Consider the following 25,089-nt stretch of genomic DNA (forward strand, 5'->3'; position numbering starts at 1 on the left):
TGAACCAGTGTTTCCCTAGTGCCTTTTCTATTCATGATTGTACTTAAGGTTACTTAAAGGAATTAGCTAGGGATGCCTTTTGTGCCTTATGATGCTTATGCCTCATCTATTTGTTAAGTTGGAACAACTCTGGTGATGTCAGTGTTGAAACAGAAGCATTGACTGCCAGATCATTTAGAACAGAGGTTCTCAAAGTGGGGTTCAGGAACCTCAGGGAGTCCACAACTTAAAGGTCCACAAAATAATTTTCTTTAAAGAATGTGGTATGACTGAAAATTGCATACGTACATACAGGGACCATTTGCGCAACTACAAAAAGCATCATTCCCACATTATCAATAAAACAGTTAGAACATCAGTACTATATCAGCGTGTCATACTTACATAGACCTAGACATGGAACCAAAGTGTAAAAGGCCTTAACTTCCAGGCTCCACTGCAGAAAACACATCAGGGGAAACATGAATGTCTAATTTGCCAAATCCACATGTGCCTTAACAATGTGCATCTGTGTGTTTCTGTTGGAGCCACTGAATGGTACGTTTTTTTTTTTGTTTGTTTGTCTTTTACAGTTATGTGTGACATGAGCTTGCTTCTAATGTTCATGATTGAGGTGTTAAAATAAATTTTGTATGGGAATATGGCAACATAATTGAACTGATTTTTGTTTTGCGTTTTTTGTTTTTTTGTTTTTTTTGTCAAAGCTCCCTTGACTTAATATGAAGGTCATGTGTTTGTATCAGTATGATTTCAACAACCAATATTGAATGATGGTATTATTTTAAGTTATGTTTAAGAACTGTGCAGTATTATGTGTTTGCTTCACAAAGCACTGCTTTAAAACTGTCCTGTATACATGATCCATCATGTAGGGATCATGTATACATGATGGATCATACATATACAGTACATGTATGGATCGCGTATGATCCATATATATGATACATGTATGGATTTTGAAACCTACATGTCAAAAAGGAACTCTTAAAGACAATCATACACAAACTTATTTACTTTAAAACAATGCTTTATGTTCTTTGCTTGGGGGTGAAAATGGAGCGCTTTTATTCTGTTATGCATTGTAAGTAATTTGATATGACTGTACAATGATCATGTGATAAAATGGGAACGATGCATTGTAGTGGCAGGATCCAGATGAAGTGACTTTTCTTTTGTATTGCCAAATAAAAATATGCATCTTTTACATATCTGTGCAATAAAATCAGCAAATACATTGATCTGAGCGTGATCAAAGAAGGCATTGTCTGATTTGTTGTTGTTTTGTTTTGTTTTGTTTGTGTCTTCTGTAACATAATTAGGCAGAATTATTGTATGTGCAACTTTCATTAACCAGCAGTATGACTGATTATTATTTCACATTGTGTTACTGCAAGTGCAGGCTCGATCTCAATCTTTTCTTGAGCTGCAGAACTTGGGAGTTGTCTCAGACACTTTGCTCCTTTGGCATAATTTATCCCTGCTTGATGTGGTGTATCACTCAAATCACAATGTAATGTTTAGAAACCCACCCTGCTGAATTAGAGTTTAAAAAGCCCACATTACGAAACTAAAATATAAGAACTGTTTTGCAAGTGTGAGATAAGTCTAATCATCCATTTTTTTTCTTTCAGTTTTCAAATTTCATTATGTAATTATTTTTAGTTAGATGAAATTATGTCAGTAAACTGTGTCTGCCCCTTAACATGACTGTCACTTCCCTTAGTGATATTGAATCCACACCCCTGATGTAAACTGGATGGATTTTCATCTCCCCATCGTCTTCCCCTTATTTTTACCCCTCCTTCCTCTGAACTGATTTATGGTTTCCCATCATTTCAGTTACATACAGTCTTCTTCACGTTACTTTAATAAGTATATCACTTCTGTGACTACATACCAGTTCAAGTCTTATTGATGGACTTGAAATCCAACAGTTTTCCTTGCGCAGGCTCAGTCATACCTCCTCACATTTGCTCAGTATCATCAAGTGAAGGATTTATTCAGTAATTGCTTAAACCGTAAAGGTATGTTTATAAAATCATCACCTCTGGAACTTACAATCATTATTTGAGGCACTGTTTCTTTTTTTCACAGAAAACGTGCAACAAACATTTAGAGCTGATAAACGACAAAAATACCTGCAATTTTTTGCACACTTTCCCTAATTCAATAAATCCAGCGCACATGACGCTGCGACACGACAAACTTTTTTGAAAACCCAATCACAGTTGTGTGCCAACATACCTTGGCGCTCATTGGCTGAATCATCTGTCAGTCATTTTTCAGGGCGTTGCCACATCTCAGCAGCTGTCAGATTGTATCCAAATGACAATAACACGGAATTGCACAGCGAGCTTTTCTGCACAACGATGTTCGTCTAAAATAGAGAGGTAGGAGGTGTCGCTGTGAAACAAAGTATTTTAAACAGCACACTCAGTCAGATGTAAAGTTACCGCGCCCTCGTATTCGTTTTTAGCATTTAATTATGCTAGCGCTAACCTGCGGTAGGCAGTAGAAACGGTGCTTGTTTGGGAAATAGATGTAAAAAATGCTTTTATTTTTTATTTTGTATCAGCGTTGGTAGACTTTAAATATTTCCGGATACTGCATTTAAAAAAAGGCACCGTGCTAACATCGCTTATAGTAACGCGGATGCGTAAATAGAGATGCTGGTAACCCTGAGACTCAACCAGTCGCTAACCTTTCATTTACATATTTGTCTAAAGCCCTTTTTAAATTCTATAGACGTGACGTTGCAATTTGCTCTTAGTCTTAGTTTACCCGCTGTTATATTTCTATGTTTCCTGTTTTTGAATCGCTCCAACCTCTGATAGTTTCCTCTCGGCGTCCTCCCTTAGTGTGCTGATATTCCTCACCTGACCTCCCTGATCACCCTGTCCCACATCACAATGGAGACAACCAACAGCTATGTGCTAATCCATGGGAAGAACATCTCCCATAGCACTCTGACAGGGCCTGCTGCAGGACCTCACATGTCCATAGACAAGCTCTTCCCAGCTCTCCTGGAGTGCTTTGGCATCATACTGTGTGGCTATATAGCAGGCAGGTAGGTGATTGAGAATTAGACCATGTTTTTGCCCAAAATATTGGCTGGGAAATGTAGTAAGTGCCTAGTGTAAATGTGTATTTATTTCCCCCCACCCACCCAGGGGTGACATCATCACAGAGAGCCAGGCTAAAGGTTTGGGGAACTTCGTATCCAAGTTTGCTCTTCCAGCGCTGCTTTTTAAAAACATGGTGCTGTTGGACTTCAGAAATGTCATATGGGCATTTCTGTGGAGTGTCTTGGTTGCTAAGGTTTGTGTCTAACCACTTGTAAGTTTGCATTATGCTGAAGATTTATAGAAAACAAAAACCTGATCATCACGCTTCTGTCCTGTGTAGGTGACAGTCTTTGTGCTGGTATGTGTGCTGACACTGATGGTGGCCAGTCCAGACAACAGATACAGCAAGGCTGGTCTGTATGCCATCTTTGCTACTCAGAGTAATGACTTCGCCCTTGGATACCCTATAGGTAAGTGCAACAAAACATTACTGTTTGCTCTTCATTCAGGGTTAGCAGTGGAGAAAGTCCTCTCATGTCAGGGAATAACACAGAGTATAAACAGGTTCGATATGAGCTACAAAGTGCTATCAAGGCTGCCAAGGAAGCATATTCCCAATAACTTAAGTGCTGCTGCTGAGATATGTGGCAGGGAATCAAAGTTTTAACTACCCATAAACAACGGAATACACACTGGTCAGGGATCCAGGACAACACCCTACTGGAAAACCATAATGACCTTTCAACGTCGATATCAGACTTCAGGTAGCACACATATAGGGTCTCAGGGCATCTCCATCCTAGACTTCCTTGCTCACAGATCACCGTTGGTGACGGTAGAAAACAGCTCTGCCAAGCTTTCAGTCAACACAGGAGCCTCCCAAGGATGCCACTTCAGCACCTATGATTGTACACCTTTGACTGTGCCTCTACTCATAATAACAAGATCACCATAAAGTATTTAGATATGGTTATGGCACAACCATCCTCAGCTGCATTATAGAAGAGGAAGAGTCATGGTACAGGGGACTGGCAAACAATATAACTTGCTATAGACAGGAGAATAATTCCTCTTCTTAACATACGGAAAGCCAAAAAGCTGTCAAAATGGATCTTCATCTTTAAGAAGATAATTTTGTGAGAAAGACCGATAAATCCACCAGCAGCTGTACTGTTTTGTGCAAATGGCAATAAAGTCTATCTTAATCTTATCTAATTAAGACATAGAGAGTGTGTATATATTTCATTGCCTCTCTGTCTTCACTTTTCTAGTTGATGCTTTGTATCAAAGTACATATCCAGACTACCTCCAGTACATATACCTGGTTGCTCCTGTATCCCTCATGCTCCTCAATCCCATCGGCTTTGCTCTTTGTGAGGTGCAGAGGTGGAGACAGGCCAGCCATCCACAGCGCAGTAGTCTTGGCATCCTGGGAGTTGTTGTCTTACAGGTACTAAGCATGCAGGTGTTTTGACAAGTGTATTAATACACCTGTATATCCTAAGGTTTACTTTATTTGCAAACTTTAAGGACCCAATTTGTACATTTGTAACTGTTTCCCACTTTGACCTTTTGCACCAATTTTAGGTCTTGGAGTTTTAATTTTTATTATTTTTTTCACTCTAGGTGTTGAAGAACCCAATAGTGTTCATGGTGATAGTGGGAATCATCTCTCACTTTGCGCTGGGCCAGCAGATCCCTGCTGTGTTGTCAGAGTTTATAGATGGTCTCGCCAACTCTTTTGGAGGGGCAGCGTTGTTTTACCTTGGCCTCACTATGGTGAGTTGTACTCTTGTGTTTGCCTATCTTTTTTTCTTCTCCTAAGGATAACCTGTTTTACTTACAAAGGATATCATCAGCTGCCGTCTTATTTGGCAGGTTGGTCAGCTTAGAAAACTAACCAGAGACACTGGAGTTGCCTTGATATTGCTCATCACAGCCAAACTGTAAGTGACGCCTGAATGGAATAGTGTGAGCGTAATTGGTTTAAGGTGGCCTGAGCTAGTGGGTTTTTGTATTTGACCATATTTTGCATGGTACATATTTTTCTGTTAGTTGCCATTATTTTGTATATAATATGTAATGCAAGATACACTTTGTCTTCAAAAATACGGAAATACATCTTTCTAAAATGGCAACAAGCCTTTAAGCTTCACCAAGAACTCTTAAACAAAATGAACAAAATATGAAGTACAGAAGTGTTTTTAATAGTCAGTTTGGTTTTTGGTAGATTACACCGCTCCATGAGTATATTTTTGTCTGTCTCTCTCAATGTCATCCTTTCAGCTTGATAATGCCGCTGGTCTGTAAAGACATGGTGGATATTCTGGACACTGGAGTGAACAGCACGAGTGCCAATCACACAAGTTTGTCCAACTTTGCTTTCTTATATGGAGTTTTCCCAACAGCCCCCAGTGTGGCCATCTATGCTGGACACTATAACATGGAGTTAGAAGTGGTATGTTCTCTTAATGTAACAATCATACTTTAAAAAGCTGTATGAAAGGAATATTACTTTTTTTTGTTGTTGTTGAAACACAAAGAGAAGAGGACTCCCTTGTGACTAAAATGTTCCATCTTTCATGCTACTGGTAATGATGGCATGGAAACCCACATGGTCGACACTTAGCCAGGTATTTTAAACTTGGTTTTTACATTCTCTCACCCCCAAATCCTGTTTGTTTGGGGTTTTTTAGGTAACGTCAGGGATGGTAATCAGTACATTCTTGTCGGCACCAATCATGTATGTGTCCGCCTGGCTATTAACAATCCCTTTAATGGACCCAACCCCCTTGGTTACAGAGCTTGAAAATGTAAGCTTCAACATCAGCATTGTCAGCCTTATAGCTCTGGTAAGTGCCTTTGAATTCACCCCAGTGCTCTGGTTGGATCAGTGGGACAGGGAAGAATTTTAAAATGATAAAGAAGAAGCACAGAAATGCTTTAACAACACCTAGAGCTTAAGCACAGGAAGTTGTGGATGATAGCTGGTGTCATGATTGATTTTCCAAATATAGACATTTCAAATGATCGAGTATGATTATCTTCATTCAGGTGTGGACCATAGCGGTGATGCTGCTCAGCAGGAAATTTAACAAACTCCCTCACCTATTTGCGCTAAATCTATTCCTGGCCCAGGTCAGTCTTATTTCGAAAACATTTTTTAAAATGAGATTTCAGTGTTTAATTCAGTTGATTCATTCATGAAATGTTAATTGAGAACCTTGTATAGGTACATGTTGTACCTTAAACTCTGTACTTTTCTCTATAGTTCCTAGTGTGTGTTAGTATGATCCTGTGGAATTTCTTGGTGAAACAAGAGGACAACCTGCTCGGCAAAATTCTCACCTTCACTTTGCTCTATGGGTCTCTTTACAGTACATACATTTGGACAGGTAAGTGAATACCTGTAAGTGGTTACACCTGTTTTATGAATGAAATACCCCAAAAGTCAAATGATTTGTGTTTAGCTGGTAGATGTTGGTGATTGTATTTGAATGTTTTTTTTTCTCTTTTTCAGGTTTAATCCCTCTCTGTCTGGCTCTGACTAACAGAGATGATCTGCTGAGACTCCGACCAGGAGTCTTCATGATTTTGGGTTGGGGGTAGGCCACCACAGAGAAATGAATAAGGATATTTTAATTGACAATAGAATAAGAGAATGAAACATTTTAAAACTTTTACTGATTGAAATGTGACTTTCTTTTTCTTTGTGGAGACAAGAAAAGAAGATCATATCAGAGAATATGATCTAAAGTCTAAGTAATAACAAAATTATTCAACCTTTCTCCACGCACAGGGTTCCTTTCCTAATGGTTGGTGGTCTTCTCATATCAGGAGAGAGGACTGATACGATAGACTCTGCCTTCTTCTATGGCAGAGCCCAGGTTGGAACAATACCTGCTGTAACTCTACATTACACTTTCTAAAGAGTCGTTCTGAACTCTGTTTATTTTTGTCCAGTCTTTTTCCTTTTTTTTTCAGCTCAAGACTTTTTATTTTAAGTTCAGGTTTAATGCTGTCTGTGGAGAAAACGCACTGAAATTCTTTTACCAAATTAAAGTAATATTTATAAAAAGTACACTTCAGGAATTCTAGAACAAGTTTTGTTTGGGAAGTTTAATTCATAATCTCATCAATTCTCCTCCAGATAATCAGCACTGCAGTAATTCTTGCGGTCAGCCTGATTCTCGGTGCAATATCTTTGATGGGTCTCAGCCAGGGAGACTGGGAGCAGAGCGGCTACCAAGCCCTGAGCAGAGCTACTGTAACGGGTATCAATGATGAGGTGAGGGTCCCTGGTGGCCTGGAGGATTCACACCAACAGCAAGAGCAGACACAGATGTCAAATTCACCTGCCTGTGGTATCAACTCGGGTAACTCCATTCTTTCACTTTGTCTTTAGTTTATTCTAATTTAAACATAATCTGAGTCTGAATCTCTGTTATCTGTTGTCATTGAGTCTGTAACCAGATGATGTGCAGTAAATATGTTCATTCATTCTGTTCTGTTGCTGTGCAGACCTCCACGGTTTCTCTCCTCTCCAGCCTATACCTGATATGATAGCCAGTACACAGAGGGACCACACGAACAGCACAGGTAATAAGCATACATTTCACCTCACCGTTCACCGTTCAGAGTAAATTGTGACGTTTCATTAGTTTTATTATGAATTCTGTTATTTTAATTCTAACAATAAGTAAATGACACAAATTTAAATGTTTGTCTTCTGTGGTTGATTATTATGCATTTTTATAACTAAACCAAGTTTGTAGCCAACAGTAGTCTGTATAATCCAATAAAGATTGGGGTTTGGTTTACAACCATAAAGTTGGCTTTGTCATCTTTTCTTTGAATTCTCTTCCTCTCTAGGCCACATTGGGGCGCTGTGTGATGGGCATCAGCAAAGTACTTCCTCCTCTGAGCAGCCGCTGAATCTTCCACCACCCGGGCTTCAAACCACAGACGATAAACAGACTGTGAGACATGTTCTGCTCTGTCTGCTGCTCATTGTCAGCCTGCTAGCAGTAAGGATGAAACACTCTTTATGATTATGTGTGAGAAAATGTGTGAATGGACTGATGCTGTTGTCATCCATATTTAAATCACCATTTATATGGACATTACAAGTGTATGAAAATTGCCTTCAACAGTGTTATCAGTTAGATGAATGAGACCTTTAAATATAATAAATCCTTTGTAGTGTTGTCTTTATCTACTTATCTATCTTGTTTATGATATAAACATCTGGATTAATATAAAAACTGTTAATAATTAGTAACCTTATGCTACGTTGGATTACCTGTTTGTAAAAATGGAAAGTTGCAATGCATGCCATAACAATGTCCTGGTGCCTGATTGGTGAATGTTTCTGCCTAAATGAAGAACCTGTCCAGCTGTCTGTGGTGGTTGTTCAACAAAGATCCAGGAAGGCTCTACCTTGAACTACAGTTCTTCTGTGCTGTGGCTAACTATGGACAGGTATCTCATACATCAGCTTATTGTATATATGAAGTGTTGCGAGTAAAAAAATTACTTTGTTCAGCTGTATCTACTACATTTTGTTTTCTTTTTTCCCCCAGGGCTTTTTGTCCTTTGGGATTTTTGGTCTGGACAGACACCTAATCATCTTGCCTTTTAAGAAGAGGTGATCTGAGACTTCATTGTGGTTTCTAAATTAATTTGTGATCAAATAAATAAAACAATACTAGAACAAGTTTTTTTTTGTCTGCCTTTTCTTTAGATTGCTTAGCCTGTGGCAGGGCAGGGACATTGATGATTTGAGTCCCTCAGGTGTACCAGAGGAGGTCAGGCTCACCTGTACTCAGTTTGTCCGCTACCACAAAGACCAGTGTGTACAAGACATAGTACACACACGCAGGTATGAGTACTTGTTTACATGTATTTGTGTGGGGTTTTCTTTAAGGACATTTGTGTGTGTTACATAGTACAGTTTGTGTATATGATTTGATTTTAAATCACCCCTCACATCATCTGCTTATAGAATTTATTCCCTCTAAGCAAAATATTTTTGAAGTAAACATGGAAAAAAAATTATTAGAGATCTCCGTTTTTGAGTTTGAATTCACTTTCTCTCTCTCTCTTTTTTTTTTTATTGTGTTCTTGTTCAATTCTGAGCATGTCCAAATAATTACTTCTGATTTTCCAGTTTTTCTCTGAATCCTCTTTGCATGTTGCATCACTTTCTGGGTTTCCCTCTACATCAGACTGTTATTTTTCTTAAAATCAAGTCTAACCATTTTAATTTTATACTCTGCCGTGCCTGTTTTAAAATACTGAAGATCAAATTTAGCCACCCTACTACAAAACTAAAACATTTTTTTTAGTCCTGGGTGCTATCGTTCTAACACAAAATAATTTATATTATCTCTATACCTTCTCTATGCCTTATAATCCTTCCTTTGCTTTCTCTTTTATTCCTTTCATTTACCCTTCCTTTCTTTTGCCTGCCCATTCCCTCTTCTTTTCATCACCATCACCATCATAGTGGCTCAGGGGAGAGTGTGAACACTTCGACAGGTGAATCCTTCCTCTGATACTAACAGGTTTGGAGGAGGACTGGAGGATGAAAATGAAGTTCTGAGACATTCCTCAGCCCATGAACCCCTTTACCTAAACACAAATTCTAGTGATCAGGGTCAGCTAAACGATCACTCACAGATTCTTAACCGAAACCACAATCCAGATAAATCCAGCAGCCAGTGTTTTCTTCCGAGTCAACCCCACCTAGAGCCCGAGAATGAATTGCAAGCACATATTTCCAACCCTGATGCACCAGGAACCTCCCTTGACCATGAACCCACCAATTCTCAGCATGGTAATGCTTCAAGCCCTCCCCAGTTTCATCAGTATCCCCAGTCCCATCTTGAAAATGTGTTCCGAGGCAGTGACTTAGTAGATTGGCTGGTGGAACGAGGCCTCAGCGCTGGACGAGCCGAGGCACAGCTGTATGGTGCCCGTCTTCAGCGGGGAGGAGTGTTGACAGGTCAGCACAGCTTCAAGGATGAACCCAACTTTCTTTATCACTTCACGCAGCCAAGACGGGAGGAAGAGTAGGAGGGAACAAGATGATGAAAGTGATGAACAAAGCTTTCGGCATACCAAGCGACGGCCACCATAGCTGAGTGCCAAAGCAGAAGTGCCTTATGGTGCAGCTTCTTCAAAGGCCACTTAAGGTTGAATCTGGATCATATGAGACACTCATTTGCCCACCAGAATTGGGTTATTTGTCCTTGTATATTCAGGGTGGTTCCCAGTTGAATATCAACTTATTAGCTAATCGGGAGAGAGGTTGCGCTTGCAGTTGCTTTAGAACAGGGGTGGGGAACTCCAGACCTCAAGGGCCGGTGTCCTGCAGGTTTCAGATGTGTCCTTGATCCACCACAGCTGACTCAAATGGCTAAATTACCTCCTCAACATGTCTTGAAGTTCTCTAGAGGCCTGGTAAGGAACTAATAATTTGATTCAGGTATGTTGACCCAGGGTGAGATCTAAAAGCTGCAGGACATCGTCCCTTGAGGTCTGGAGTTCCCCACCCCTGTATTAGAAGAAACTTAAACAAGGAAATTGATGGTTGGGGTTAAAAAGTTAAAAAGGGGAAGCAATCACTTCTGACTGTTACTTGACTCCTTTTGGTTGTGGAAAGAGCCCTTTGGAATTTTATTATGGCTATTATATTCTTCTATTTTATTTTCATCGATTATTTTGCTCTCAGTTTTCTCACTGGGATCACTCTGAGATGTAAACAGTACAGAATCAGTCCCAGTTGTAGCAGGTAAAAGTTTTATTTCCTTGATTGCTTTCTGGATATATTTTTCAAAGAAATTAACTTAAATGACCATGCTTAAATAAATAATATTTAAGATAAGCATGCACGTGGTGAGAAGACCAGAAAAGCCGTCAGTAAACTACTCAGTGACAGCCTGTGACATTTCTATCAAAGAACAATGTCATATTTTCTTTTAGGGGATATTAAAGCGTCCAGAATCTGCCTGTTAGTTCAGTTATCATTTTGCACGCTGTGTCTTTTTTAAAAGCTCCAGTCTATGCTAACTACTTGCATGACTCAGCAGTATGGACTTCTCCTCAGCAATGAGCTGTTTGCACTAACTGAATAAATACATTCTTCACTTTTTTTTTTTTAAATTATGCAACTCACTGGATAGCTGTCTCTTGGTGATGCTGCAGAGGAAGTTTTTTTTCTTTGCAACTGTAATTGTGTTGCAGCTGTTTAGTTTTAAATATTTGTTCAGGACTGATTTTGAATTCACTCATCCATGGTGGAGCACCACCTCATACAGGCTTAATTTGAGAATTCAGCCAAAATTCTTCTCATGTCCTTTGCCTTTGAGCCCAACCTACAACAGAAGACAAAAGCACGTACAGTAGTTATTGGAATGACAAATCTGTCCATTTGAATGAAAGACAGGTAAAGCCAGAGGGCTCACGTTGTCACAGATACAGTCCTGTTTTTGTTTCAAATGGCTTATCTTTCTTTACAAACCACTGCTAAACTGTTTACATCTGTAAGAAAGTTCCACTACTCTGTCCATTTAAAAAACAAACAAACAAAAAAATCCTGTTCAAAATGTGTCAAGTCTACGGGAGCAAAGTCTGCGGTCACTGTAGACGGTTACGTCTTTTCATTGGCCCGGAGTCTACAGTGAACGTAGACACTCTACACTCTGGTCCAATAGGAGCGCTGAATCCCACTGTAGACTAGCCAACATCTAATGTATTACCCCCATTTCTAGTCTTTTCAGTGGCGACACTAGAAATTTGTGTTATAAATCCAGATGCCCCTGCATGTCGTCAGCAGGCCAGGTGATGTGAGCACAAGAAAACGTTTAGAATAAAATGTGATGAAGTTTGTTTAGATGATAGGGTCCAGCTGTAAATCAGAGGAATAAGAAAGGATTTGTGAATGTGTGTGCGTGTTTTAGGCTGGTTTAGCTATAAGCCTGAGTGTGTGTTTGTGTAATTTGTAACTGTAATGTAAAAGTGGGGGTCTGCCTGTCATAAAAGGAAATAGGAAGCCACAGTTGGGAGATGCTAGGAATGTATGGAACAGAAACAGGAAAGAGAAGAAGTCTGTTACCCTTCTCCCCGAGGTGCAGAGAGGGTACGGCATACCTCCACACATCCTGTTTTGTAGGGGCCTGAGCATTTGTGTCACACACACACACACACATCAGCTATGTGTATGCATATATGGTAAATTAGGAAAGTTGTATTGGATGCTGTAAATGACCATTAGGGGTGTGGCTACCAAGTATAAATGTAAGGATCTGCATGACTGCCCCTCAGATCTGCCGGTCATCATGCTGAAGACCACAGACAGCAGTCCAGGCATCAGGTGGGATAAAGTAGCTGGAAACATCAACTGATAAAGAAAAAAAGACAGCAGACCGAATGAAAAACAGAAATGTCCTTTATTGCATATTTTTGACCAATCAGAAGTCGGTGATTGGTCAAAATCTAGAGTGAAAGAAGGGGACTTCTGAAATCTGAGTAATAACACGTACGAGGGGAGCGATAACAAGATTCTCCAGATCGTTTACTCTTGCTGTCCTGTGAACAGCATCGGCGTGGTGTTAATTGTTTGCCGTTTCGTGATCGTCTCGTGCATGAGAATATCACCAGGTAAACTAGCGACATTTTTAAACATTTTGTTGTTTAACAGCAACAAGACTGATAGAGTGTGTTTGAGGTAACCTCAAAAATGTCACCGACGTAATATTTGGTGTTTATTTGCTGGTCTGTCGGTAGCGTCTACCACACATCTGTTCGACCAACGCCAGTTGATCTGGAACACCGGCTGTTTCGCTGTCCCACTGCGTGTCCACCATAGACTCTGGCCAATAAAAAGACGTAACCGTCTACGGTCACCACCAGCGTAACTTTGTGCTGAACACTGAGGGGGTTAAGATCTCTGTCTAAAAAAATAATGATAATAAATCTGGGTAAATTCCCGGATGATTAAACATGCAACTATTTTGCTGGTAATAACTGAAACGAGTGAAGAAAATCAACAGCCTATTTATGCAAGATAATTCATAATTTTATTGGGGGGGGGAGGGGGGTTATATTGGTTGGGTCTAATTATTGGGGGGGTCATAACCCTCCTAACCCCCCCCTGGAAATTGCGGCCCTGACGGTCACCGTAGACCTTGCGCTACCCTAGACTTGACTTCTCTGCGAATAGTGAATACAATCCCAGTAGTGCTCCAGACCCAGTGTGTTTCCTTTGCGTTTGGAAATCGCAGATGTGCAATTGAAAGTGGTCAAACTGGGATGTTCAAGGAGTGTCATCCTCAGGTGACATTAAAGCAGGCTTGAGCCGAATTAAAAAAAAAAAATTAAATGGTTGTTTGATGCAATTTTATTATTATTACTTTTTAAGTGGGCAGAGTTACAAAACTGTGTGGTTGCACTTTCGTAAATGCCTGTTACGTTGCTGCTGTTTTACACTATTGCTACTATGAAGTTTACAGTGTGTTGGCAAAGTTATAGAAGGTGGATGGAAATATATGCATGTTTAAAAAAATGTCAGGGACACAGATCATGTTAATGTCAAACTAATGTTTGCTGTGATTTTTTTTTTTTTTTTTTTTGTTGACCTACTAATGTATTTGGTCCCCATGCATATATTTCCATCTTTTGATCCTCTGCCAACAAACACCATACTGGTTCATGCAATCAACATCAGGTCCTTGTGTTTATGATGTTTGATAAAAATGTGATTCACCTTTTTTTTAAAGAGTGCCTGCCTCAGTTAACATGAAGGTGTGTGTGTGTGTATTTGTGTTTGCATGAACAAAAATGTCTGAGTTTCTGTGTGCAGTGTGTATGCGCGTGTTGCAAAGCACTGAGATAAAGTAAGACATTTTAATGTCGGTCAGCAGGTTCAGTGTAACAGTGGATGTTTTTAGTGTGTTGCTTTAAGTTAGTCGGGGTCAGTGACTGTAACAGAAGGCATAAATAAAAAATGTTTGCATCCAAACTCGTTTTTACTTCATCACTAAACTCGATTATTGATTCTAATTGGAAATTCACAAGTAAAACGACAAAGTAAAAAAACAGTTTCGATTTTTATTACATTATATACAACCATAGAATATAAAATGATGGATAACTCCACCATGATGTCCTATTTTGAAGCGTGCAGATGAGCCTGTAATTTCATCACTAGGCCACTTCCCATTGGCTCCCACAGTACTGGAAATCTTTTTTGCCCCATGATGGGCATTAAATAGAAGGTTTAAGTCAAAAACATTGGCTTCACTTTTCAGATTTGTAAGCTAAATCCATCATTTCTGCTGTCTATGGCTAAAACATGATGGAGGGGGGGAAGAAAAGATTTTGATCAAACAAGGGGAAAATAAAAATCCTCTTCCACCCACACAAAAAGCCCTTTAAAAATAAAGGCAGCATACTTACCAACTCCCCAGCCCCCCATAAATGTGTAATTTCACGCTGCTGATAAAAAAACAAACAAACTTGAATTTATTTATTTATATCATGTAGCTTTGACAAAATTACAGATAAAAATAAGTTAGGCACTTTGGGTGTTTTTCACATTCACAAATCAGGGAAAGCAGGAAAAGTTCACACACTGGGAGGCTACATTATAAAATGTGATACTCTAAATCCTAAACTGTAGTATATTGTTGAATATCAAAAAACAGTACGTATACATTTACTCAAACAATTATCCTGAAATGAGGTTGATCATGAAATGCCTCTAAAATACACACCAGACAATTCAGATTTGTAAGGTTTGTCATTTTCTCAGTTAAGTTTATTTGTTGCCCCTCTGTTGCACCTAACATTTGTTTTTGTGTGTTTTCTTTCATGATATAAATAAAAAGCTAGATTTTAAGACTCCTTTCTAAAGACTTTCTTCTCTCAAACATTGACTTAATAAATAAAGAACAATTCCAGTCAAATGTAAAGTGCAACACCACACGTGTTAATAGGAGCACATTATACGATTCTCTCATGTCTGTAGTTTAAATATTTAAAAATGACACAATAAAAGGCTGGAAAGCTGATTTTAACTCTTCACTGAATGAATTGAGTGATTTAAGTGTTTTTCTACAAGTGATTATAATGTCTGTCTTAAAAAACAACAACAAAAAAAACAAGCTAGTTCATTACTGTAAATGAGTCCAGAAAAGCTCCACATTTCTGCAACATTTAGAGCATGTTGCTCTAAATTATCTTTGTTGAAACCACCATGAAACCTCACACCTCTCATGTTAGTGAAAAACAGCTTCATTAAGACACATGTGTAAATGCTTCAGGAAATGCAGGTACAAAACATTTTAAAGTCCAAATATATTTTCTCCATGAAGCTTCTTTAACAGCAATGACTACCAAATTAGTTACTAAATAAACATATGTAAGAGAAATGTTAGTCTAGCTGCTCTCTTCTTTATAAATAAAATAAAGAACATTGTTAAACTAATATCTGTAAAGAGATCCAGTCCAGTGTCCATGTAATGTGTTAAAGTTATTACAAAAATAGTTACGTAGGACTTTCAGTCTAAATCTACCTTACATATTTTGTGTGTATTTTCCACCATGACAGATCCAAATCAGAGAGACAAACCCTGAATAGCAGCCAATGGAAACTTAGGGAAAAAATGTAAAAAAAAAAAGAAGTAATTTTAAGGCACTAAATTTGATTATATTTTTGAAAGAACACCAAAATGTTGTATATCAGACACCCTTCAGTTTGCCCAGAAATGAAACTCAGTATGACAAACATACTCATAATCATCATAAAAGCCATATCCATAAGAACTACTGAGACTGCACGGTCCGTTTCAATTATGTTTTGTTTGTTTTAGGATTTAGATTGGGATCTGTAGATGGGGAAGTTCAAAAAGTTTCTCAGGGTCATTACGCAGGGTTAAAGAAAATCACATGAAACAAGGCACTGTCGAAAAAATAAAAACCTGCAACTATTTTTAAGGTAAAATATTTTGTACAGATATGATTGTTTTACCTTCTCACATGCTCTAATGTGCAGCTTTTCTTCATAATATCTGATTAATAATCTGAACATTTCTAGATTTTGGACTGCTTAGCCTTATAAAAATGCCAGTCCTGTCCTGTTTAATTAAGACAATAGGTGCAGATCATTACAGCGTATGCATTTAAATAATACGTTTATTGTTTTAGGGCATTTAATTGCCTCTGTATTGCTGTAACAAAGGAGCCCAAGACATTTCCAGCCCCATCTCAGAAAACTTACCCCAAACCTTTAGGGAACCTTCAGTATTAAAACTTGGTGTAACATGATCAGAAGCCAAGTTCAGAACAGATCGTACTGTAGGTATGATAACTCTCTGGCGTGACCTTACAGAAATCTGGAGTCACCAAAAGGTCACATGCCAACCAGCGGTCAGTTTTTCCTCACCTCACTTCTTCTCACATTAAGTTACATTTAGGTCTTCTTTTACCTCACACTCCGTCATCGCCTCTTCCGTTCCTGCTTCATATCAGTCTCACTGATTCCGTTGCTATCCATGCCATCCACTGTGAGGCGACTTTTGCTGTAGTGTTTAATCAGTGCTCCGGGTACGAGGGCCACGAGAGCGATGGCGAGGAGCTGAGCCAGCGTCCCCCAGGAGAATATGTCATCCAGTGAGGAGATCTCTGAGAGGATGGCTCCGGTGCGAACACATATGAAGTTATAGGGGATCAAACCTGAAAGCGAAAGAGCGGTGACTGACTGATCAGTACTTGTTTTGTAGGTTTTTTTAGTCTGCATGTTTCATGTTTGAAACTATGGTCTCACCTATGAACACGGAGAAAAAGAAAATATGCATAGGGATGTTGAGAACAGGACAGGTGATGTTAAGGAACCAGTTAGGAGTCATAGGGAAGAAACGAAGGAAAAGGAGGAAAAAGAACAAACTGCTGCGGTTTTCCTCCACCTGACGGAGGGAGGAGAATGGGTGAGGAGAGAAGAAGATAAAAGGAAATGTGAGAAAATTAAAACCTAGACAGCAAATGATAAAAAAGACATAAAGAGGAAACTGTAATTGGTTTGTCCTTCACTGAATAAATGATTTGCTGCGTAGTATAAAGTGAGAGAATAGGAGAGAAGGGGATTTAAAACATGCCTACCTTCCTCTGCAGCAGGTCCACCTTCTCAGGGAAGAGGTACACCACATACTGCTTTCCAAATGCTGCAGATAGCAGGAAGCAGAACGTGGAGCCTGTGGTGGCGAGCATGCAGGCCAATGCCAGACCCTCCCAGGGCCCGAATATTGCACCAGCTAACATGTTCTGAGGAAGAAAAGCAGTCTCTGTTTAAAAGAAATTTGCACGTAGGAATAAGATATTTATCGGAAATCAACAACAAGACACAGGATTGGTTCGGATCATTGGTTTGCATTACTGTGTGTCTCACCAGAAAGGAGGAGCCAGGTATGGCAAAAGACTGTTTGTACAGGTATGCGCTACAGAAGAGCAACAGAACATAGGCGTAATGTTGTCTTTTGTAAAACTTGAGCATCTCTGCGAGCTCCCGTAGCTCGTCCAGGTCAGATGGGAACTTTAGCCTAGATGGAACAAACACAAGAATGCTGTGTGCATGGAAATACAGTATAAAAGGCAAAAACAGAGTATGTACTATTCTAACAAGTTGTGAGCTTTTTTTTTGTTTGACTACCTTTATTTTTCAAAATGATTAAAAAAATTAATTGGTATTGATTTTTACTATTGTCTGCTCACATGTGATGCTACTTCGCTACCTGAGTACCGTGAACAATAAATGATCTGATACGTTTTAAATCACCTTCATCATCTTATTTTCTGCTTTGTGGTAATTAAAAATAAATGGAAAATACAGTGACAGACAGCATGTACATGGCAGTATATAAGTAATCTGGATTTTATATGACAGCCTGAAATTAAAACCCATTTACTTCTACTGCATTGGTTCAGTGGTTGAACTACAGCACCCATAGGCAAAAATGTCAGCATGACTATGATGCAATTGTTTTTTTGAGTTGTATATATAGTATTTTTTAAATTTGATAAAAAACACACACACAAAGTGTAAGAGAAGTGTGTCTATCTGTGCGCATGTGTGCACCAAAGCGAATCAGAGGGTAACAGGATATATCTGATTGAAGGACAGAAATAGTGTTGCTGCCTGTAGACTTGCGCAGAGGGTAGGAAGACACTTCTCAAAGCTCACATGCACACACAATAAAATCCCCCCAGTTGAAACTCAAGATGCCGGCTTCCTCTGCCAGCTGCTCTGGCATTCAGTGTTCCTTGTTCCCACTGGTCAGTGGACGAATATTCTGTTCTGCCACTGGTCCACAAGTTGATGATGCATGAGGGTTCAGATACATGAAACTGCATGAGTGTATGTACTGTATTCAAGCAGCTACAAGTGTCATCATGGGCACTTTTAAATTTTGCTTATACACAACCTCATGCAAAACATTCTGTCTCTGCACGCACACACACACACACACACACACCATTCATATATACAGGGAGTGCAGAATTATTAGGCAAGTTGTATTTTTGAGGAATAATTTTATTATTGAACAACAACCATGTTCTCAATGAACCCAAAAAACTCATTAATATCAAAGCTGAATGTTTTTGGAAGTAGTTTTTAGTTTGTTTTTAGTTTTAGCTATTTTAGGGGGATATCTGTGTGTGCAGGTGACTATTACTGTGCATAATTATTAGGCAACTTAACAAAAAACAAATATATACCCATTTCAATTATTTATTTTTACCAGTGACACCAATATAACATCTCCACATTCACAAATATACATTTCTGACATTCAAAAACAAAACAAAAACAAATCAGCGACCAATATAGCCACCTTTCTTTGCAAGGACACTCAAAAGCCTGCCATCCATGGATTCTGTCAGTGTTTTGATCTGTTCACCATCAACATTGCGTGCAGCAGCAACCACAGCCTCCCAGACACTGTTCAGAGAGTGTACTGTTTTCCCTCCTTGTAAATCTCACATTTGATGATGGACCACAGGTTCTCAATGGGGTTCAGATCAGGTGAACAAGGAGGCCATGTCATTAGTTTTTCTTCTTTTATACCCTTTCTTGCCAGCCACGCTGTGGAGTACTTGGACGCGTGTGATGGAGCATTGTCCTGCATGAAAATCATGTTTTTCTTGAAGGATGCAGACTTCTTCCTGTACCACTGCTTGAAGAAGGTGTCTTCCAGAAACTGGCAGTAGGACTGGGAGTTGAGCTTGACTCCATCCTCAACCCGAAAAGGCCCCACAAGCTCATCTTTGATGATACCAGCCCAAACCAGTACTCCACCTCCACCTTGCTGGCGTCTGAGTCGGACTGGAGCTCTCTGCCCTTTACCAATCCAGCCACGGGCCCATCCATCTGGCCCATCAAGACTCACTCTCATTTCATCAGTCCATAAAACCTTAGACAAATCAGTCTTGAGATATTTCTTGGCCCAGTCTTGACGTTTCAGCTTGTGTGTCTTGTTCAGTGGTGGTCGTCTTTCAGCCTTTCTTACCTTGGCCATGTCTCTGAGTATTGCACACCTTGTGCTTTTGGGCACTCCAGTGATGTTGCAGCTCTGAAATATGGCCAAACTGGTGGCAAGTGGCATCTTGGCAGCTGCACGCTTGACTTTTCTCAGTTCATGGGCAGTTATTTTGCGCCGTGGTTTTTCCACATGCTTCTTGCGACCCTGTTGACTATTTTGAATGAAACGCTTGATTGTTCGATGATCACGCTTCAGAAGCTTTGCAATTTTGAGACTGCTGCATCCCTCTGCAAGATATCTCACTATTTTTGACTTTTCTGAGCCTGTCAAGTCCTTCTTTTGACCCATTTTGCCAAAGGAAAGGACATTGCCTAATAATTATGCACACCTGATATAGGGTGTTGATGTCATTAGACCACACCCCTTCTCATTACAGAGATGCACATCACCTAATATGCTTAATTGGTAGTAGGCTTTCGAGCCTATACAGCTTGGAGTAAGACAACATGCATGAAGAGGATGATGTGGACAAAATACTCATTTGCCTAATAATTCTGCACTCCCTGTAGCTTTCCACTAGCTTGATATTAATATGAAGCTGGACTGTATTAGGCTGACTGTAATCTCCAGCATTTGAAGATGTGACTGGGGCTGATATATAACTATTAATTAATTTCTTGTTTCTTTCAGTGATAAATTTGGTTACAGGTTCTCACTTATTCTCATTATTCAGCCTGAACCTCTGATACAAGGAAGGATGGATCCACGCTTTCATGTTGATCACTCCAAATTCAGACCACAGCAGAAATTGAGATTTATCAGACCAGTTAACATTTTCTTCGGTGTTTTTCGAGTCACTTTTGGTGAGCTTATGTGAAGTCTATCCTCGGTTTCTTGTTCTTAGCTGAGAGCAGTGCCACCCGGTGTGGTCTTCTGCTGCTGTAGCCCATGTACTTTAAAGTTTGATGTTTTGTTCATTCAGAGATGCTATTCTGCATACCTTGGTTGTAATGAGTAGTTACTTGCTTACCTATCAGCTCAATGCAGTCTGTTCATTCTCGCCTGACCGCAACAGGACATTTTCATCCAGAGAGCTGTTGATCACTGGATATTATCTCTTATGAGGGTGGTCAGGTAGAAAAACCCCAGTGGATCGGCAGTTTTTGAAACACTTATATCAGCCCATCTGGCACCAGCAACCATGCCAACCATGTCAAAGTCACTTAAACCACCTTTCTACCCCATTTTGATGCTCAGTTTGTTCAGATTAAAGTCATTTGTAATAAAAACAATAACTCAGAAATTCTAAGATTAAAGTTACAGACTCAGAAGAAAGCAACTAAGATTTTGTAAGGAATGGCATAACCTTCCTGTGCAAGCATCTGATCACATCTCCATCTTCCATGTATCGTACCTGCAGTGGATGACTCTGAAGTTAAAATTATACTTTACAACACAAATAAGTAAGTGCGTCTGGACTTTCAAAATCCACTGCTGTATACTGGAGCTAAACAAAATGGGAAAAAAATTATGTACTGATGTTGATGGGGTGATAGTTTGTTTAGCTGCACATCCTCACTAATGTCTTCATGGAGCATTCTCTGTGTATAGAGTAGTGGAGTAGATATAACATTGCAGAGTAGGGCTGTGTGATATGACCAAAATCTCATATCCCGATATAAGAATTCTATCGTCCCGATAACGATATAAATCACAAAAATGTAACATTTTCTGTAAATTCTTTGAATCTCGGGCAGCTCGACTTGCGGGAAGTGTTTCCAGCTGCGCGTCATGTAGCTGGAGTCGAGTGTTTTAACAGATGCATGAAACTATACATTTTTAGACATAAGTTGTAACGGCCGCCGTTTTCTTTGTGAGTATTTATTACACGGCGTGCTGCGGGGAAAAGACTGTTCTAACGTTTGAGTCTAAGGTTTATTTTTTAGCACCTGGCGGCTCTTTTTTACTTTGCATCAGACAACACTACTTCTCATTCATAAATAAAAATAGAAATTTTTATTGAAAACGTCACCTCACCAGATCCACTCACGCTATGCTTTTACTTTATAAGTAACAAAATATGGGTAATATCATTTTACTGGGAGTGCACCCTTTCTCTCTCCAACACACACACATACACACTCAAGGATCCTACTCTTGGCTTCAGAGTGCATTGGTCTGCGTTATTCTATCATCTCTAGACAACCTCACACTTGACCGTCTGGCACATTACAACATATCAGTTTCATAACTCTCTCTCTCTCTCTCTCTCTCTCTCTCACACACACACACACACACACACACACACACACACAGAGACACACATATAGAAAATAAATCACTTCAAAACACTAATACACACACACACACACACACACACACACACACACTTAGAAGTGAGTTAATCGGTCCAGTATAGCTTGGGTTCAGTATGTACTTGAGGAGACATGATGTAAATATCAAGCAGATAATATTTTAGTGCAACAATAACAATAATAATAATAAATTATCAATGTGTTACTTATTGTAGATGTGATACTTTAAAAACAAATATACTTTAGTTAAGGCATATATAATTTTAGACCTTCATATCTTTAGATGAGTTCACATCATGTTCCAACTAATTCAATGATGGGAAGGTTATATGTCACTACTGCTTTGGTTTCCAAGATGGGGGGAGGCCAGGGAATCCCCAAGGAATTTTAAGACAGACTTTAGGGGTGTCATAAAATAAATGTATCCAGGAATTATTTTATTTCACTTTCCTCCTGACTAAAAATGTCTCAGATAAAAGTGTGTAAGTAAAAAAAAAAAAAAAAAAGATTTCTCTGCACTAAAGCCACATCCCACAACCTTCTCTCAACCAAGATTTTCTGCTTATGAAGAGTATTAGCACAGTGCTTTGGTGAAAAACGCATGCAGTCCAAATTCAGATTTTAGGCAGATAGATTTTAAAGAATGGAGTGCCATGAGTACCAGCTTTGTCAAAGATACCCAATAATACTGATAATAAGGAACAGGTTAATGTAATACTGCTATGATAATTGACTTACCTGCATATCCATCAGTAACACCAAGTGGCTCTAATAACTGAAAGTAATATTTTTGCCCAAACTTGAATTCTGCATGTAAAGTTTCCTTACCTGTACTCCTGGACCTCCTCGTGCTCCCCCTGGGAGCCAGGCTGGAGCTGCTTGGTTCCCGGGGGCAGATGCGTGGACAGCAGGTAGAGGTAGACACTTGCCGCCCCGACAACGGCAGCCAGTCCCGTTAAGGAGCGCATGTTGCTCCCTACAGAAACTCCGTGATCACCGGATAAAACTCCGCTGACAACTGAATTTAAGCAAAGGGGAAAACCGCCGATGAGATAAAGTCGACGTGCTGCGGTTCAGTTGGACGGCAGCGAAAAAAGTGGGTGTCGCTTACCGAGAACCAGGCTACGGTGACGGCTGACATTCTGGCCGGTGTTCGGCACACGGATCACATGGCAGCCGGGCGAACTTTATTTAGACTGATGGAAAAGAAGCTTTGTGCCCACAGTTTCTCCCCCAACACGTCTTATTTAAAATAACACCAAAAATTCATCCCAACAGGTCGTAATAATCAGGATGAGTTAAAGGTCGGTGTATATCTACAGTTGCACTTTCGCGACCAGCCACCAGGGGGCGCTAAAGTCCACAATGAGTTCAGAGTAAGATGATACGATTTGATATTGTGCAGTGGGAGTATTTATAGAGCAGGATCCTAACTGTGTATCATTCAGATTTAAACGCTAGGTTATAACAGTAATAATAATAATAGTTGTTATTCATACATATATAAATACATTAAAGCCACTTAAAGCAGTCACAGTGACAACATTTTAAAGCACACACAAAAAATTATATATATATATATATATATATATATATATATATATATATATATATACACCTTTTTTTCATCTTTACAATGCAAAAGTTTTGTTCTTGCAAGTCTCTGTTTAGTGGATTTATATTCTTCTGCAAAGTCCTATGCATTTTACATATTATAAAAGGTAGCAATACTGCAGGAAGGTTTGATCAACCTAATTATAGTTAAAGTTTTTCATTGTTTTCCATAGCATACATGTGAGTTCTCTGAGGTAAAGATCAAAAACAAAGTAACGTACCTTTTATTTTACTAATTATTTACCATATAAGAAAATGTATTCTTATAATAATCTAAATTAGAGCATTGTAAATTAGGAATTAAGGATATCAGAGTATCCTTTTAAATCCAAGTTGAACTTTATTATTTTTCTGTATATAATATAACACAAAATATTTACATTAGCATTATTTGTATGATTGCCATGTTTGTTTATTCAGCATGATGCCTTGGGTGGGAGCCACATTTATAAGAAGCTTTTGAAAACCTCTCTTTTCTGTCATGGATCATCAGGTTTCCCTGCAATAAAAAAACCAAAAAGATCTTTAAGTCACAAGCACTACTTCCACACCAAGTACAACCGCAATATACTCTGAGAAAGGTTTTGTCTGTTATCCTGAACTCTAAAACTTTCTGGTTTCATAGCTGTTCGAGGACATCTACTTGACTTTATGTTTTCCCTAGCCACTTACCATAACCATCACAAGTGAATGGCTAACTCTAACTCTAACCCTTAGCCTAAACCTAACCATAGCCTAACTGTAACCCTGACACTAAACCACATTTTGAGCCTTAAACATGTCTCGTGGGGACGGGCATTTTGTCCCCATAAGGGCTGTTGGTCCCCACAAGTATAGTAGCATTCCAATTTTTGGTCCTTGCAAAGATATCTAAACATGGTACACACACACACACACAAATACAAATATGAGCAAACACAAAACTATTCTTAGTCAACATACCTCCTGCATTTTCTGGTGTAAATGGCTTCAAAGTTCCATCTCTCTCTAGCTCGTGTAGGGCTATGTAATCTGGAATGACTGTAAGATTGAAACCATCATAAACAAACTTAGCGTTTAGTAAGGGCTGTTTGAGTATTCTCTAAGTCATACACACAGGTCTTACCTTTAGAGTCCTCATGGGGATAAGCAGGCATCACTGTAAGTCCGACCACAAGAACAAGGATCAGGAGCACAATATGAGCTTTCATTTTCTACAGGAGAAATGAGGTTTAGTGTAGCCCTTTGGCTTCAATTCCACATTAAGGGCAGAAAAACAGATTTTTAATAATAGCTCATCTTACCTTTTTATTCACGAGCAGTAGCCTCTCAATGGGTCTTTAAAGTTATAACTGCTGTTTACAGTGTCTCAGACAGACTTATAAACCAGTCCAGCAGGACTTAAGCTAGGTGTGCACATGTCAGAAGCATCTTAAAAATCTACCCAGGTCAGTTTTGGGAAGTAAAGTGTTCTAAAAATAAATCACATGTTCCCTGTATTCAAAAGCACAGAGCCTGGCGAACTGAACTAAACTGCTCACACTGATATGGGGGTTAGGTAGTTGACTGGGTTAGCAA

At 39.2% G+C, this 25,089-nt stretch overlaps 2 protein-coding genes and 1 long non-coding RNA gene across 4 annotated transcripts; 1 reads left to right on the plus strand and 2 right to left on the minus strand.

Annotated features, from left to right (window-relative positions):
* The first annotated feature begins 2,263 nt into the window (after window positions 1-2,263).
* gpr155b (G protein-coupled receptor 155b) lies at window positions 2,264-9,728 on the plus strand. 2 transcript variants are annotated; one of them, XM_084947723.1, is made up of 20 exons: window positions 2,264-2,390; window positions 2,859-3,067; window positions 3,171-3,318; window positions 3,406-3,535; window positions 4,337-4,515; window positions 4,692-4,844; window positions 4,944-5,011; window positions 5,352-5,523; window positions 5,762-5,917; window positions 6,120-6,203; window positions 6,337-6,460; window positions 6,586-6,670; window positions 6,865-6,952; window positions 7,216-7,441; window positions 7,587-7,664; window positions 7,938-8,092; window positions 8,451-8,546; window positions 8,648-8,712; window positions 8,809-8,946; window positions 9,574-9,728. In XM_084947723.1, the coding sequence occupies exons 2-20, from the start codon at window positions 2,910-2,912 to the stop codon at window positions 9,620-9,622; spliced, it is 2,352 nt and encodes a 783-aa protein (XP_084803849.1). In that variant the 5' UTR covers window positions 2,264-2,390; window positions 2,859-2,909; the 3' UTR covers window positions 9,623-9,728. The 2 variants fall into 2 exon arrangements, with proteins under 2 accessions (XP_084803849.1, XP_084803850.1); XM_084947724.1 differs by having other exon boundaries at window positions 7,938-8,044.
* Window positions 9,729-13,145: 3,417 nt separating this feature from the next.
* LOC146375247 (transmembrane protein 41A-B-like) lies at window positions 13,146-23,408 on the minus strand. Its single transcript, XM_084947730.1, has 5 exons — window positions 22,747-23,408; window positions 17,512-17,662; window positions 17,226-17,387; window positions 16,894-17,032; window positions 13,146-16,802 (listed from the first exon to the last, which is right to left on the minus strand). The coding sequence occupies exons 1-5, from the start codon at window positions 22,884-22,886 to the stop codon at window positions 16,567-16,569; spliced, it is 828 nt and encodes a 275-aa protein (XP_084803856.1). The 5' UTR covers window positions 22,887-23,408; the 3' UTR covers window positions 13,146-16,566.
* Window positions 23,409-23,542: 134 nt separating this feature from the next.
* LOC146375248 (uncharacterized) lies at window positions 23,543-24,794 on the minus strand. Its single transcript, XR_014801918.1, has 3 exons — window positions 24,638-24,794; window positions 24,475-24,552; window positions 23,543-24,031 (listed from the first exon to the last, which is right to left on the minus strand). It is a non-coding gene; the product is annotated as an uncharacterized LOC146375248 (long non-coding RNA).
* Window positions 24,795-25,089: the final 295 nt, after the last annotated feature.

This window comes from Perissodus microlepis, chromosome 13 (assembly GCF_051167445.1).
Source record: "Perissodus microlepis isolate ML-2025 ecotype Zambia chromosome 13, ASM5116744v1, whole genome shotgun sequence".
Classification (NCBI taxonomy): Eukaryota; Metazoa; Chordata; class Actinopteri; order Cichliformes; family Cichlidae; genus Perissodus; species Perissodus microlepis.

Bases quoted from the DNA above. Each gene is read 5' to 3' on its own strand.
- LOC146375247 (XM_084947730.1), bottom strand. From the start codon at position 22,886: ATGCGCTCCTTAACGGGACTGGCTGCCGTTGTCGGGGCGGCAAGTGTC. The intron at 17,388-17,511 runs GTGAGACACACA...TTTCTTCCTCAG, and splicing joins TACCTGGCTCCTCCTTTCTG to AACATGTTAGCTGGTGCAAT. The intron at 17,033-17,225 runs GTAGGCATGTTT...TCCCTCCGTCAG, and splicing joins TGGACCTGCTGCAGAGGAAG to GTGGAGGAAAACCGCAGCAG.
- gpr155b (XM_084947723.1), top strand. From the start codon at position 2,910: ATGGAGACAACCAACAGCTATGTGCTAATCCATGGGAAGAACATCTCC. The intron at 4,516-4,691 runs GTACTAAGCATG...TTTTCACTCTAG, and splicing joins TGGGAGTTGTTGTCTTACAG to GTGTTGAAGAACCCAATAGT. The intron at 6,461-6,585 runs GTAAGTGAATAC...TCTCTTTTTCAG, and splicing joins CAGTACATACATTTGGACAG to GTTTAATCCCTCTCTGTCTG.